A 17,507-nucleotide genomic window follows, 5' to 3' on the forward strand; every position below is an offset into this window, starting at 1 on the left:
GGGAGTAAAACATATTAATCACATAATAAATTAGAATATACTATTAAAATAATATTATATATTAAATTATATTGTGTATATTATTTTTATTATTGGAATTATTATTAGACTTGTTCATATGATAATGTACCTTCTAATTTTTTATTTTCAGTTAATTTTCTTGCTGCTTTAAAAAAATCTTCTTCTATTATATAATCTCTCATATTACGTATAGCATTTATACCAGCTTCTGTACATATATTTCTCATATCAGCACCATTAAATCCATCACATAATTTACATATATTATTATAATCTAAAATCATTTATTCTTAATATTAACTAAATTTTACTTAATTTAACTAAATTTTCCTTAACTAGGCTTAATTTTCCCTAATTTTCCTTTATTTATCTAATTAATTATTTACTGATGGGATATTGTATATTTAATTTTTGTGTATGTATTTTTAATATTTCGATTCGGGCAGTTTCATTGGGTAATGGTATTTCAATTTTCCGATCAATTCTTCCTGGTCTTAAGAGTGCTGGATCTAATACATCTGGTCTGTTAGTGGCCATGATAATTTTAACTTGTCCTAATTCATCAAATCCATCCAAATGTGTTAATAATTCCATTAATGTACGTTGAATTTCACGATCTGCACTTGTACCTTGTGAAAATCTTCTACCACCAATTGCATCTATCTCATCAATAAATATTATACATGGTTGATTATCTTTAGCATAACCTATAGAATATTTAGTTCCGTTACGGTGTGAGGTACACAGGATAGTACAAGTACTGAGGATAGTACAAGTACTGAGGACAGTAATAGTAATAAGGATAGTACTAGTAATAAGGATAGTACATTTGTACCTGGTACTACAGATACAGGTACGGTGAATGGTACTTAAGAGAGTACTATACTAGACTTAACTACTCTTAGACTACAGTAGTTGACTAAGGTACTTAGGAGTACTACTATAGCTAAGGCTTAACTACTTTAACTACTCTTAACTACTATAGCTAAGGCTTAACTACTTTAACTACTCTTAACTACTATAGCTAAGGCTTAACTACCTACTGTACTAGACTAATACTATAGCTAAGGCTTAACTACTTTAACTACTATAGACTACTTAAGTACTTAATAGCCTTAAATAGCCCTTAACTACCTAATATGCTTAAGTACTTAACTACTTAACTACTCTTAACTACTGTAGCTAAGGCTTAACTACTTAACTACTGTATAACTTGTGGGATACCAAACATTTCACGTATAATTTTAGCGGATTCGCCGATATATTTATCAACAACAGCTGATGCAACAACTTTAAGAAAATTACATCCCAAATCATTTGCTAATGCTCTTGCTAATAATGTTTTACCCGTTCCAGGTGGTCCATATAATAATACTCCTACAAATCCATATTAACTACAGTATCATGTGTAACTATGTAGATAGTAAGTAAGCCTAGTGTGTAGAGTATTAATTAAGTGTGTAAGTGTGTAGTAGTTCTATAGTAGTTAAGGAGTCTAGTATAGTAGTCTAGTTAAGGGTATAAAGTAGACTATAGTAAGTAGTCTAGAGGTATTAGGTAGTAAGTCTAGTTAAGGGTATAAAGTAGACTATAGTAAGTAGTCTAGAGGTATTAGGTAGTAAGTCTAGTCTACCACTAGTAATTAAGTAGTCTAAGGGTATTTAAGGCTATTAGAGGCTATTTAAGGGTATTAATGGGTATTTTAGCTATATAAAGGTATTAGCTATTTAAGGGCTATTTTAGGTACTTTAGCGCTAATTTAGAGTATTTAAGGCCTTTTAGGCCTATTAACCCTATTTAAGCCTATCTAAGTACAGTAGTCTATAGTACTAGTCTACAGTACTCTATAGTCAACTACAGTACTCTAGTCTTAAGTAATTAAGTACTCTATAGTAGTCTATAGGTTAGTATACCTTTTGGTGGTTTAATACCTATACGTTTAAATAGAAAAGGATTTTTTAAAGGTAATTCAATAACTTCTCTCATTTCTTTAATTTGTTTATTTAATCCACCTACAAAAAAATAAATTCTAATTTAATTTACCTATAGAATTATATGTATCTTTTTCTTCCTCTTTTTCTTCAGTAGTTCCAATTTTTTCTTCAGTAGTTCTATTATTTGCATCTTTTTCTTCAGTAGTTCCAATTTTTTCTTCAGTAGATTTATTATTTGTATCTTTTTTTTCTCCGGTAGTTCGATTATTATTTGTATGATTTAACATATTATAAATAATTGGATCAACTTCTCTTGGTAATATTTTCATAATAGTTAATGTAGTCATATCAAGTGCTACTCTTGTACCACTTTTTAATAAATTCACATCTATATTAACTTTACAACATACTACATAACGTGGTCCTGAACTTGCTTTTACAATATATTTATTATCATCAATTTTACGTAATACATTTCCTACTATCTGTCCTATACTCTGTAATGCTTTCAAATCTTCTTCTATCTTCATATCTTTCTTATTCAATTCTATCATATCAATACGTACTAAAATTAAATTAAATCAAATTAAAATAATATTAACCAATTAAATTAAAATTAATATTAACCAATTAAATTAAATTAAAATAAAAAGAAAAAAAAAATAAAATTAACAAATTTACTAAAAAAAATAATTAAAATTAACAAATTGAGTTATAAATTTAAAGATTGTATAAATTATTTACGTTGTTTTAATTTTTGTTCTAAATCACGATGTTCTTTAACTTTTCTAATATATTGATTAATAACTTCACGATTTTCATCAAGAACATTTGTAGAATTAGTTTCAGTTATTTCAGATTCTTCAACCATAATTAATAAATAAATAAAATAAAATAATAAAATTAATTAATAACACCACACATTTATAGAAAAAATTTTTTAATTAATAAATTTATCAATATTTATAATTATTTTAATAATTTTATTGTAATTTATTTGTATTTTATTATAATTTATTTGTATTATATTAATTTTTAAATTAAAAAAAAAATTTTTTTAATTAAACTGAAATTCTTAAAATTTTTTAAATTAAATTTCAAAATTCTTAAATTCAGAAAATTTTAAATTAAATTAACAATTCAAAATTAAATGGATAATTAAATGGATAATTAAATGGATAATTAAATGGATAATTAAATGGATAATTTTAATTTTTGGATATTCTCAACATCGGATCATTACAACATCGGATAATCTCAACAGTATATCTATAGTATAATCTCTATAGTATAATCTCTATAGTATAACCTCTATTGGATAATCTCAACGGTATAATTTCTATAGGATAGTCTCTATAGTATAATCGCAACACCGTATCTCTATAGGATATCTATAGTATAATACCAACACTGGATCTCTATAGTATAATCTATAGCCTAATTTCTATAGTATAATCTATAGCCTAATTTCTATAGTATAATCTATAGCCTAATTTCTATAGTATAATCTCTATCGGATAGTCTCTATAGTATAATCGCAACACCGTATCTCTATAGGATATCTATAGTATAATACCAACACTGGATCTCTATAGTATAATCTATAGCCTAATTTCTATAGTATAATCTATAGCCTAATTTCTATAGCCTAATTTCTATAGTATAACCTCTATCGGATATCTATAGTATAATCTCTATCGGATAGTCTCTATAGTATAATCTCTATCGGATAGTCTCTATAGTATAATCTCTATTGGATAGTCTCTATAGGATCTCTTTCGGATCTCTAATAGGATATTTATTTAAAAATGGAAATATTAATTAGAAATATAAAAAATGGAATTATAACAAAAAAAAATGTAAATAAATTAATAAAATTATTAAAAAAATTAATTAAATTAAATTTAAATAAAAATTTATTAAATGAAGAAAATTTATTAAATGAAAAATTATTAGAAGAAAAATTTAATGAAAAATTATTAGAAGAAAAATTTAATGACGAAATATTAGAAGAAAAATTTAATGAAAAATTATTAGATGAAAAATTTAATGAAAATTTATTTATAGAATTACCAAATTTAATAAAAATTTGTATAATAAATTTAAATATAAAAAATTATAATTCAATAAATAAATTAATTAAATTTATTAAAAATAATATTAACTTATTAAATAATATTATTAGAGATACATTTTTATATAATTTTTTTCCTATCCATTACGGTGCTTGGTCAAACAGTTCCAATACCACTAATACCAACAGCTCCAATACCATCAGCTCTAATACCATCAACTCCACTACTATTACTGCTGTTGTGAACCTGACACCGTATTGGAATAAATTATTAATAGAAATATTGAATGAAAAATATGAAAAAATATTATTTATAAAATTATTAGAAATAAAAATTGATGAAATAATTACATTAGAAATAATAAGAAAATTAAAAAGAAATAATAAAAAAATTATAGAAATTTTAAATTTATTAATACAAAAAATTCCAATAGAATTTTATGAAGAAATTTTATTCTTAATATTAAATTATCAAATTGATGATATAATAATTTCTATAATAAATCAAATTTCAATAAGATTTTATGAAAGTTTAGTATCCAGGCGAGAGTCAGATGGACAGGGGTCAGATGGACAGGGGTCAGATGGACAGGGGTCAGATGGACAGGATGGTAATGTAATAGGATCAAGTGGACAGGATGGTAATGTAAAAGAGTCCAATGGACAGGATGGTAATGTGTTGGAGTCTAATGTAAAAGAGTCTACTGTAAAAGAGTCCAGTATACTAGGATCAAGTGTCTCAGAGTCCAATTTGTTAGAGTCAAATAGACAAGATTCCACTGTATTAGGGTCTAATGGACAAGATTCTAGAATACAAGGTTCTACTTTACAGGAGTCAAATAGACCAGATTCTACTGTACAAGACTCTACTTTACAACAGTCAAGTAGAAAAGGTTCTAATGGAGAAGATTCCAGTATACAAGAGTCAAGTAGACAAAGATCCAGTGTACTAGGGTCTAGTATACAAGATTCCTCTATACAAGGATCAAATCTACAAGATTCTAGAGTAAAAGAGTCCAATGTGCTAGATTCTACTGTACAAGAGTCAAATAGACAAGACTCCAACGGTCAATATTCTACTGTAAAAGACTCTAATGGGCAAAACTCCAGTTTACCAGATTCCAGTATACTAGGATCAAATGTGTTAGATTCTACTGTACCATGTACCATTGGAGCAAGCACCGTAACTGAGGAAAATTCTACCACCCATTTTGCTGCTCCCGGAAAGGGAGCTAATTTTACAGCTATGGAGTGTACTACTACTAATACTAAGGAAGCCCCTTTCGGGGCTGGTACTGAGGGAACTGGTGCCGTTGGAGCAAGCACCGTAACGGAGTATATAAAAATATTAAAAAAATTATTAAATAATATTAATGAAAAATCATCAATTATATTATCAAATATATTATATTATCCTCATTATATTGATCTATCCACAACAACTGTAACAGCTACCACAACTGTACCACCCGTACCCTCAATACCATCTCCACCATCTACTCTATCACTCCCTCCGGATATAATAAAATTATATAATAAGTTTATAGAAGAAAATATATTTATTATTGAAGAAAATTGTAATAATAAAATATTTCCAAAGATACAAGAAAATTTTATTAAATTTTCTACGAAATTTTTTTTATTAACAAAAAATATTAAATTATTAAATTTATTATTAAATTTATATAAAAAATCAAATTATTATACAATAAATTCTTTAATAAATATTTTTTTTCCACCAATAGATACAATGGGTACAATTAATCCTATGAGTATTGAAATGACTCCAATAACACCAGTAACTCCACTTAACACTCCAATAAATCCAATTAATATTCTGGATCCTTCAATATTAATGTTGTTGTATAAAAAATTATATAATAATTTGGAATATAAATTATTATTAATAGAAATAATATATTTAATGATGAAACTGAATATAAATTATGAAATTAATATAATAAATATTAATTCTAATTATCATTTATTATTATTATTTTTTATATATTTTAATAAAATGAAAATAATTTTCCATAATTATTTTTTTTATCATTTTCTCATCAATTTTATTAAACTTAATACATCTAACAGTGTAATTGGAGAGTTAATTGGAGGAATAGATAAGGTTGAAGATGATATTAGAGAGTTAACTGGACATGATATTGGATCTACAGTACATTATGTATTAGAAGATGAAATAATAATATATTATAATTTTATAATAATATATAATAAATTAATAAAATTAAATAATAAATTTATTGATAATTATTTATATCAATTATCAAAATCAAATCTTACTCTAATATTATTAACATTATCACTAGATGAGAAATGGACTAGTAGATTGGATGATAAGTGTACTAATCAACAGACTAGTCATAGGACCAGTCAACAGAATGACAGACGTACTAATCAACTGATTGATAGATGTAGTAATAAATCATCTAGCCGATTGATTGATAGATGTTGTAAAAAATTATTGTATAAATTATATAATGTAATGGAAAATTTGGATATAGAAATGAAATTAATATATTTAATAATATTAAATCCAAAAATATTAAAAAATTATTTAAAAATGAAATCTGAATTTCCCAAAATACACACTAACAAATATATAATCAATTCATTATATGACTCGATAGAGTCAGAGTCTATGGGCTCTGTGGATTGTATGGAGTCTAATGGCTCTGTGGACTCCACTGACTGTATGGACTCTACTGAATCTATGGACAGGATAAAAAATTATATTAGATTATTATATAAATATAATATAACAATAATATTTAATAATGAATTAATAATAGAATTTTTACAAAATTTATTATTAGAATTTGAACAATTTGATTGGAATTTAGATTGTACAGATGGAGGAGGAGGTGGATTAGTAGGTACAGGAGGAGGTACAGTAGGAGGAGGATCAGGTGGATCACTAGGTACAGATGGTATAGTATTAGATTCTAATAGCATTGGATTAGGCTCAGGAGGATTAGTATTGGATTCTAATAGCATTGAAAAAAAATTATATAATATAAATTTTATAGAAGAAATAAAATATTATGATATTAAAAAATTGAAAAATAAATTAAAAAAAGAAATTGAATTAATAAAATTAAATAATTTGAAAATAAAATTAAGAAAATTATTAATATTAATAAATAAATTAATAAATTTATATACAGAAATTATAAATAATTTAAATTTAATTAATTTTATAAAAATATTTAATTTATTAATACAATTTAATAAATTTAATTTATTAAAATATTACAATAGAATTTTATATAAAAATTTATTTCATTATATATTTCAGAATATAAGTAATAGAGATTTGGAACAGGTTTTAGAGGAGGGTTTTGAAGACGATTTAGAGGTGGTTGAGGAGGTTAGAGAGGGAGAAAATGAGTATTTTGAGGGAGATTTAGAGTTAGAAAATGGAGATTTTAGAGGAGATTTTAAGGGTTTAAAAGAGGATTTTAAGGGTTTAAAAGAGGATTTTAAGGGTTTAAAAGAGGATTTTAAGGGTTTAAAAGAGGATTTTAAGGATTGTAAGAAGGGTTTTGAGGGAGAAAATGAGGATTTTAAAAAGGATTTTAAAGGAGATTTAGAGGATGATTTAGATACAAATTTACATTCCAATGAGAGGAATTTAGAGGATTTTAAGGCCTTTAAAGAGGTTTTAGAGGAGGATTCAAAGGATTTTAAGGGAGATTTAAATAAAAATTTACATTCCAGTAAGAGTAATTTAAAGGATTCTAAGGCCTTTAAAGAGGTTTTAGAGGATTCAAATGTTTTAGAGGATGATTTAGATAAAAATTTACATCCCAGTGAGACGGATTTAAAGAAGAATTTTCTTACCAATAAGGAGAAAAAATTTAAAAATGACCATAAAAATAAAATTGACCATAAAATAGATAAATTAGATAAAATTGATAAAATTGACTTCATTATGGATAAAAATGTGTATAAAATGGACAATCACGTTGAAAAACACTCTAATGTCATTCTGGACACAAATGACTCTAATGTCATGGATAAAAAAGTTATATTGGATAATATAATAAATTGTATTATTGATAATAAAAATATTAATATTAATATTATAATTTTATTATATAAATTAATAAAAAAACAAATTAATAAACAAAATTATAAAGAAAATTTTAAAGAAAATTTTAAAGAAAATAATAAACAAAATTATGAAGAAAATTTTAAAGAAGAAAAATTATTTTTATTATCATTTTTAATAAATAAAATTAAAATTTCAAATGAATTTTTATATAAAATTATTTTATTATTTTTAGAAAATAATTTTCTTCATATTTTTCAACATCTTATTACATTTTTTTCTAATCTAACAGATGATGAAATTTATCAATTATCCAACCATAATACTAAATCTAAGTGTGATACTGTATTCGAAGTATCTAAGTGTGATACTGTATCTAAGTGTGATACTGTAATGAAAGTAGATTCTGAAGTAGATAATTCGGTAGTATCTAAGAGTAATACTGTATCTGAAGTAGTTAATTCTGAAATGAAAGTAGATTATGAAGTTGTTGATTCTAATACTGTGTCTGAAACGGTTGATTCTGAAGTATCTAATTCTGATACTGTATCTGAAGTACCTAATTCAGTACTATCTAAGTGTAATACTCTATCTGAACTAGTTAATTCTAAAGGATCTAAATCTGGACTATCTGAGTCTAATACTGAATCTGAACTATCTAACTCCTTGGTACATGAATCTGGACTATCTAAGTCTAATAGTGTATCTGAAGTACCTAAATCTCAAGTATCTAATTCTGATGCTGTGTCTGAAGTATCTAAATCTCAAGTATCTAACTCTGAGTTAGTTAATCCTGAACTACCTAAATCTGAACTTTCTAAGTCATCTAATACTGTATCTAATTCTAAAGTACCTAAATCTGGACTACTTGATTCTGTAGTATCTAATTCTGGATCAGCTAATTCAGTAATATCCAAGTGTAATACTGTAATGAAAGTAGATTATGAAGTATCTGAAGTAGTTAATTCTGGATCATCTGATTCGGTGGTATCCAAATCAGAAATGGTTAAATCAGAAGCATCTAAGTCTCAAGTATATAAATCTGAAACGGTTGATTCTGAAGTTTCTGATTCAGTAGTATCTAAAACTCAAGTATCTAGTTTTGAAGTATCTAACTGTAATACTGTTTCTAAAGTATCTAATTCTAATACTGTATTTAAATCAGAAGTATCTAACTCTGATACTGTATCTAAGTCAGAAATATCACAATCTGAACTACCTAAATCTGTAGTACATAAGTCTGGATCTGAACTAGTTAACTCTGAACTACCTAAATCTGCAGTATCTAAGTCTAATACTGTATCTGTAGTACATAAATCTGATGAAGAATCTGAATTAGTTAATTCTGAAGTACCTAATTCTGAAGTACATAAATCTGAATTATCACATTCTGAAGTAGTTAATTCTAAGAAGAAAATTTCTATAGTACCTAATTCTGAATTACCTAAATCTGTACTATCTAAGTCTAATACAGTATCTGAAGTACCTAAATCTGGATCATCTGAGTCTAATACTGTATCTGAAGGATCTAAGTCTGTAGTACCTAATTCTTCAGTATCTAAGTGTAATACTGTGAAATATTCAATAGTAAGAATAATTGAATTATTGTATAGAATAATAAATATAGAAAATTTAATATATATATTTCATATATATTTAATAACAAATTTACAAATTTTTTTCCAAACTATAATACAATTTTTAACCAAATTAGAAATAAATTCTATGAATATAAATGAAATAAAATTATTTTTGTTTAAAGAAATTGAATTAAATTATTTAAATAATAATAAAAAATTTAATTTAATTACATTTTTTAAATTATTCAATTTTAATAATTTATTCAATTCAATTATACAAAATGCAATAGAACAAGATGCAATAGAACAAGATTCAATAGAACAAGATGCAATAGATACAGTAGAGAAGAAAAATTTATTGAGGAAAAATAAAAATTTGTTGCATTTTGATGAAATAATTGAAATATATTTATATTATAAAAAAAATAATATATTTATAAAATATTTTATAAAAAATTATAAATTAATACAAATATTAAAATTATTCCATCAAAAAATTAATTTCCATCAAAATATAAAATTTAATAAAAAAAATAATTTAATTAATAAAAATGAAAAAAATAATTTAATTAATAAAAATAAAAAAAATAATTTAATTAATAAAAATTTATTAATAATTTTGTTATATAAAATTGTTGAAAATATTGAAATAAAATCAAATGAAATATTAGAAATTTTTACATTTTTATTATATACAAATAATTTTCCTCTATTACAATTTATTATTTTAAATACTAATAATTATATTCTACAACAATTAATACCATTTAAACCATTAAAATGGATAACTCTATATGAATTGGAGACTAAGGAGTCTAAGGAGTTTAAGAATGGGTCTATGGATGAGTTTAAGAAGGAGTTGGAGACTAAGGAGTCTATGAATGAATTGGAGACTAAGAAGGAGTCTACAGTAGTTAAGGAGTCTATGAATGAGTCTGTAACTGAGTTGGAGACTACATCAGAATCTACAGTAGTTAAGGAATCTAAGTATGAATTTGAGTCTAAGAAGGAGTCTACAGTACTTAAGGAGTCTATGAATGAGTCTGTAACTGAGTTGGAGACTACATCAGAATCTACAGTAGTTAAGAAGTCTAAATCACCATTGGAGACTAAAAATGAATCTACAGTACTTAAGGAGTCCAAATCAGAGTTGGACTCTAAATCAGTACCAGAGTCTGTAACTGAGCCTATATCTAAATCAGAGTCTAAATCTGGGTTTAAGAAGTCAGTAACTGAGTCTAAGAATGAATTGGATACTGTAACTGAGTCTAAGAATGAATTGGATACTGTAACTGAGTCTAAGACGTTACATAAGTCTACTTCTAAATCAGAATCTAATTCTAAATCAGACCCTAAAACAGTCTCTGACTCTACAGTACTTCAGGAACCTAAATCAGTGCCCAAATCAGTATCTGAGTCAGTAACTGACTCCGTTCCGGAGCCTGTAAATATATTTAATGAAATAATAAAATTAATATTATATAATAAATTAGAAATGAATTATGAAGAAATATTAGAAAATATATTAGAAAATTTACAAATTCATAAAAATTTTATCAAATTATTTTTAAACATTAAAAATATTAATCAAATTATTCAAAATTATAAAAATAAAAAAATTAATAAAATTTCTAATAAAATTAATAAAAAAATTAATAATTTGAATAATTTGAAAAATTTTGATAATAATTTTGTTGAGGAAAAAAATTTGGAAAAAAATTCTAATAAAATATTTGTGGATGCAAAAATTTATGTGGAAAAATATTATAATTTATTATTAAATGATAAAATTTTTATTAATATATTTTTATTATTATTAAATGATTTTAATTTTTATTTAAATAAATTAATACAAATTATTATACCAACACATTATGATAAATTATTTTTATACTCATTAATAAACAAATTAGATACAGTTAATAAGTTTAATGAATTATCTAATGGATTTACTGAGTTAACAATACTTGATGAGTTATTAGTGTCTAATGAGTTATTAGAGTCTAATGAGTTATCTAGTGAATTAGATATAGTAACTGATACTGTAATGGATACTGTATTACCAGTTACTGTAACTGATACCGTAGGACCAGTCACCGTCCCTCCGGAACTTGAATTATTTTATTTAATAATAATAAAATATAAAAATGAAATAAATTTGAAAGAAATATTAAAAATAATATTTAATAATATAAAATATATTTATATAATAAAATTATTAAAATTATTTAATCCAAATATTATTTTATACAATTTATTAAACAATATTCATAAATTAACAAAATTAAATCAAAATAATCAAAATTTGGAAAAAAATAAAAATTTAGAAAATAATTTTGAAAAAAATAAAAATTTATTAAATAATTTTGAAAAAGAAAAAAATTTGGAAAAAGAAAAAAATTTGGAAAATAATAATTTAAATATATTATATTATAATTTAATAATATTAAATTATATAGAAATAGATATAAAATATTTTAATGAAATATTAATAATAATAATAGAAAATATAATAAATATTGATAATAAATTAAATATATTAATGAAGAAATTATTAATTAAATTAATTAATAAATTAAATTATAATTCAATTTTTTTTAATATTAAACAATTATTATTTAATACATTTATTATACCAAATAATTTTAATTTAATTAATCTTATAAATTCCATTACGGTGTTTCCCGTTACGGTGCTTGGTCACACGGATAGTACTAACCATACCAATACCAATAGTATTAATAATAATATTATTAATAATAATACTACTAAGGATCCTTTTGGAGCAAGCACCGTTACTGAAGAAAATTTGAGTAATAAAGTTGCTGCTGTAATTGCTGCACCTAAAAGATCTAATAATAGTGAGAAAAATTTGAATGAAATTGCTGTTGTAACTAATTCTAGGGAGTCAAGTAATAATATTGAGAATACAGTTACGGTGACTGGTAGTGAGGGAAAGGGAGCTAATTCTATGGTTACAGAGTGTACTAAGGGTAATAGTAGTATAGGTACTAGTACTAAGGGTAGTGTAGGTACTGTTGGTACTGGTGCCGTTCGTACTGACACCGTAACGGAATTAATTGATATATATATATTAAATTATATAATAAAAAAAAGTATAAATATAATAAAAATAAAATCAAAATTAATTACAATATGTAAATTTATTATACAAAATATTCAAATAACAGACAATGAATTAACAGAAAATGAAATTTTGGGAAAAAAATATTGTTTGGAAATTTATTATGAAAATATTTTAAAATTATTATTTAAATTTAATTTTAATGATGAAAATATTTTTTCTAATTTTTTAATTATTATTACGACATTTTTTTATAAATACTCAGTAACGGTGCTTGGTCACACAGAAAGTAATAATAACAATACTAGTACTAAGGATAGTACTACTAAGAGTACCATTGGACCAAGCACCGTAACTGAGGGAAAGGGAGCTAATTCTACCCTTATGGAGTGTACTAGTGAGAAAAATATTAATAAAATTGCTGTTGTAACTAATTCCAGGGAGTCGAGTACTTTTTCTGAGGGAGAGGGAGTTGATGAGGAAGCCCCTTCCGGGGATAAGGAAATCCCTTTCGGTGCTGTTCTTGGCCGTGGACCTCACTCCGTTACGGGAGAATTATATAATAAAATAATTTCTCTAGATATAAATTATATTAAAAAGGGAAATATATTAATAAATATATTAAGATATATGAATAATGAAGAAAAATTATATATATTTAATGATATAATTGAACGAAATCAATTAAATTTATTAAATTTTATCTTATTTCATTGTTATACAATTATTAATTTTGATTTATTATTTCAACATTTATTCTACGTTACGGTGCTTGGTCAAGCAGAAAGTAATGGATCTACGGATAGTATTCCTCCTCCTAACAGTACTACTACTCTAGGAGCAAGCACCGTTACTCCTGGAAAGGGAGCTAATTTTACAGCCACAGAGTGTACTATAGGTAATAGTAGTACTAATACTAATAAGGATATTAAAGGAGTTATTAGTGGAGTTAATACTAAGGTACTCCCTTTCGGGGCTGTTACTAAGGTACTCCCTTTCGGGGCTGTTACTAAGGAAGGTCCTTTTAGGGCTGTTGGTACTACTGGCCGTGGTACTCACACCGTTACGGAAGATATAAAAAATATTGTATTAACATTAATAATAATAAATAATAAATTAATAATAAAAAAATTATTATATTATATTTTATTTTATTTTTATACTAACATAGAAATTGGAACTGGATCTACTGAGGGGTCTACTGTAGGAACAGGATCATCTGTAGGAACTACTGTACAATCTACTGAAGGATCCGGATCCAGTGTTGTAATAAAATTCTCTCTTGGTTTAAGTGAAGATATAAAATCAAATATGTCTATAGAATTAATAGAAAATATGGAATTGGATAATAATAAATTAATAGAAATATTAAAAATAATATTAACAAAAAATATAAAATATCCTAAAATATTATTATATAATATACAAAATAATTTATTTTATACCAATCCATTACATATTCATAAAATTATTAATAAAGGAGGAAAGAGAGGAGAAAATGTAGTAATAGAGGGAGGAAATTTAGAAGAAAATGCCTTAGTAGAGGTAGAAAATCCCTTAGTTGAGGTAGAAAATATAGAAGAGTCTGTATTAGAAGAAGTAGAAGAATGTATAAAAATATATTTAAATATATATAATAATGAAATAATAGAATTGAATAATAAAATAATAAAAATAATATTAGAAAATATTTATTATAATAATATAAAAAATAAAATTATAACAATAAATTTTCTAATTAAAAATTTAAAAAATAATACAAAATATTTAAAATTAATATTAAACAATTTATTATCAATTGATTTTATTAATGGAGTTGATGGAGTTGGTACAGTAGATGGAGTTAGTGGAGTTGGTACAGTAGATGGAGTTAGTGGAGTTGGTACAGTAGATGGACTTAGTGGAGTTGGTACAGTAGATGGACTTAGTGGAGTTGGTACAGTAGATGGACTTAGTGGAGTTGGTAACACAGTAGATGGATTAGATGAATATAATATAATAAATATAATAAATTATATTAAGAATAATTATAAATTATTTAATTTTAATAATGTTACGGTGCTTGGTCACACGGCAACTACAGTAGTACCTGGTACCACTAATACTCCTATTACTACCCCTGGAAAGGGAGCTAATTTTATGCCTATGGAGTGTACTTCGGGAAAGGGAGCTAATTCTACCCTTATGGAGTGTACTAGTGAGAAAAATTTGAATGAAATTGCTGTTGTAACTAAATCTGGGGAGTCAGGTACTTTTTCTGAGGATATTACTGAGGATATTAAGGATACTAATACTAGGGGATCTGGTACTAATACTGAGGAAAGCCCTTTCAGGGGTTACCGTGGTACTCACTCCGTAACGGAGTTATATAATGGAATAATAATAGGAAAATGTATATGTATATATAAATTAATAAAAAATAATTTATTAGAAAATTTATTAGAAAATGAATTATTGGAAAAAATAATTAATTTTTTAATATTTTGTTTAAAATTTTCTATTAAATTTACTATAGAATTATTAAATTTTTTATATTTTAAATATAAAAATATTTTAATACAATTAATAAATCAATACCATATGACAAAAGATGAATTAAATGCAGCAGATCTTAAATCCAATGGAACAGATGAATCCAATCCAACAGAAGATGAATCAAATGAATTAGATGATGAATTAAATAATAAATTAATTATATATATTTTAAATTTATTAATTAATGAATTATCAAATGATACAATACAATCATCAGTAAATACCTTAGGGTCAGTGGATAGTACTGATACCTTAGGGTTAGTGGATAATACTGATACCTTAGGGTTAGTGGATAGTACTAATATCTTAACTACTAGTAATAGTACTGTTGGAGCAAGCACCGTAACGGAAGAAATAATAATATATAAAATAATAAATGAAGAAAAAAAATATTTTTCATATGTATTTAATAAATTATTAAATAAATTAAATGAAAATATTATCAATTCTAATGAAGTAAATGATAAAATAATAAATTTATTAATGAAATTATGTAAAATTGATGAAAATAAATTAATATTAGAAAATGTAAAATTATTAATAAAATTTTTAGAAAAAATTAATTTATATAAAATATCAAAAAATATAAATTTAATAAATAAATTTTTAGATAATTTTCATAATAATTTATATAAATTAATTTTTATATTATTTCAACATATTATTTCCTCCGTAACGGGGTCAGGTCCCACGGCTACAGATAGTAATAATATTAATAATAATAGTACTAATATTAAGGGTATTAAGGGTACCATTGGAGCAAGCACCGTAACTGAGGAAAATTCTATCACCCATTTTGCTGCTCCCGGAAAGGGAGCTAATTTTACAGCCACAAAGTGTACTACTAAGGAAACCCCTTTCGGGGCTGGTACTAAGGTAGACCCTTTTGGGTGTGCAGTTGGAGCAAGCACCGTAACTAAGGGAAAGGGAGCTAATTTTACAGCTATAGAGTGTACTAGTAGTAATGGTAGTACTGTTGGTACTAAGGATATTGGAGATGTTGTAGCAAGCACCGTTACGGAAATATATTATATAATATTATATAAATTATTGGATAATGAAATAATAAAAGAGAATTTTATAGAAGAATATATACAATTTATATTATATATAAATAAATTAATAAAATTAAAAGAAAAAATTCTATTGAATAAAATATTTAAAAAAATTATTAAATATTATAATAATAATGAAATTATATTAATTAATATTATTTTTAAATATAAAAATTATCTTAACAATAATGATATGAATGATATGAATGAAATGGATGAGGAAAATTTGAATGAAATTGCTGCTGTAATTGCTGCACCTAAAAGATCTAATAATACTACTATCACTAGTGAAGAAAATATTAATGAAATTGCTGTTGTAACTAATTCTAGGGAGTCGAGTACTTTTATTGAGGGTTATGGTAGTGAGGGAAAGGGAGCTAATTCTATGGTTACAGAGTGTACTAGTACTAAGAGTACTGTAGGTACTATTGTTGGCCGTGAACCTCACACCGTAACGGAAGAAATAATAAATATATGTATAAAATATTTAAATGGTAATAATATAAATATAATAGAAATAAATAAAACAATATTAATACTTTTATCAATAAATTGTAATAAAGTATTTGAAAATTATTTAAATGAAATTTTTGGTATTATTTTAAGATTTCTATTAATAATAATAATACATGAGAAAAATAATAATGAAATTGCTGTTGTAACTAATTTTGGGGAGTCGAGTGGTTTTTATCCCGTTACGGTGCTTGGTCAAACAGCCAGTAATGGACCGGATACTAACAGTACTAATATTACTAGTAGTAATACTAATACTATGAGTACTGTAGAGATATATAAGTCCCCTTCGGGGGGATTGTTGGATGCTGTTGGAGCAAGCACCGTAACGGACACCATACCGGATGAACAAAATATATATAAATTAATATATAAATTATTAAAATTGAAAATGGAAAATAAATTATATAAAGAAATATTAAAAGTATTAATATATCAATTGAATAATTTAAATTATACAAATGTAGTCATAAATTGTATTTATGAATTAATTTCACAATATCCAAATGAACTTGAATATATTCTAAATAATATCTTTACAAATTATAATATTAATACTTTTCTATTATTCTATGGATTATTACATTATATAGGTATGTTTTCTCCATTACGGTGCTTGCTCACATATTAGTAGTTAG

The 17,507-nt window shown here is 24.6% G+C and overlaps 2 protein-coding genes across 2 annotated transcripts; one reads left to right on the forward strand and one right to left on the reverse strand.

Annotated features, from left to right (window-relative positions):
- Positions 1–104: 104 nt before the first annotated feature.
- On the reverse strand, positions 105–2,826 carry TA09310 (26S proteasome ATPase subunit, putative; the record flags this gene model as incomplete). The annotated part of the gene is made up of 6 exons (XM_947738.1): positions 105–295; positions 408–728; positions 1,246–1,398; positions 1,935–2,033; positions 2,065–2,520; positions 2,700–2,826. 6 exons carry the CDS (start codon positions 2,824–2,826, stop codon positions 105–107), a joined length of 1,347 nt encoding a protein of 448 aa, XP_952831.1.
- A 937-nt stretch (positions 2,827–3,763) lies between these two features.
- Positions 3,764–17,500, forward strand: TA09315 (uncharacterized protein; the record flags this gene model as incomplete). Its single annotated transcript, XM_947739.1, has 1 exon — positions 3,764–17,500. The coding sequence occupies one exon, from the start codon at positions 3,764–3,766 to the stop codon at positions 17,498–17,500; it is 13,737 nt and encodes a 4,578-aa protein (XP_952832.1).
- Positions 17,501–17,507: the final 7 nt, after the last annotated feature.

The sequence above is a fragment of the Theileria annulata genome, chromosome 4, assembly GCF_000003225.4.
Source record: "Theileria annulata chromosome 4, complete sequence, *** SEQUENCING IN PROGRESS ***".
NCBI lineage: Eukaryota > Apicomplexa > Aconoidasida > Piroplasmida > Theileriidae > Theileria > Theileria annulata.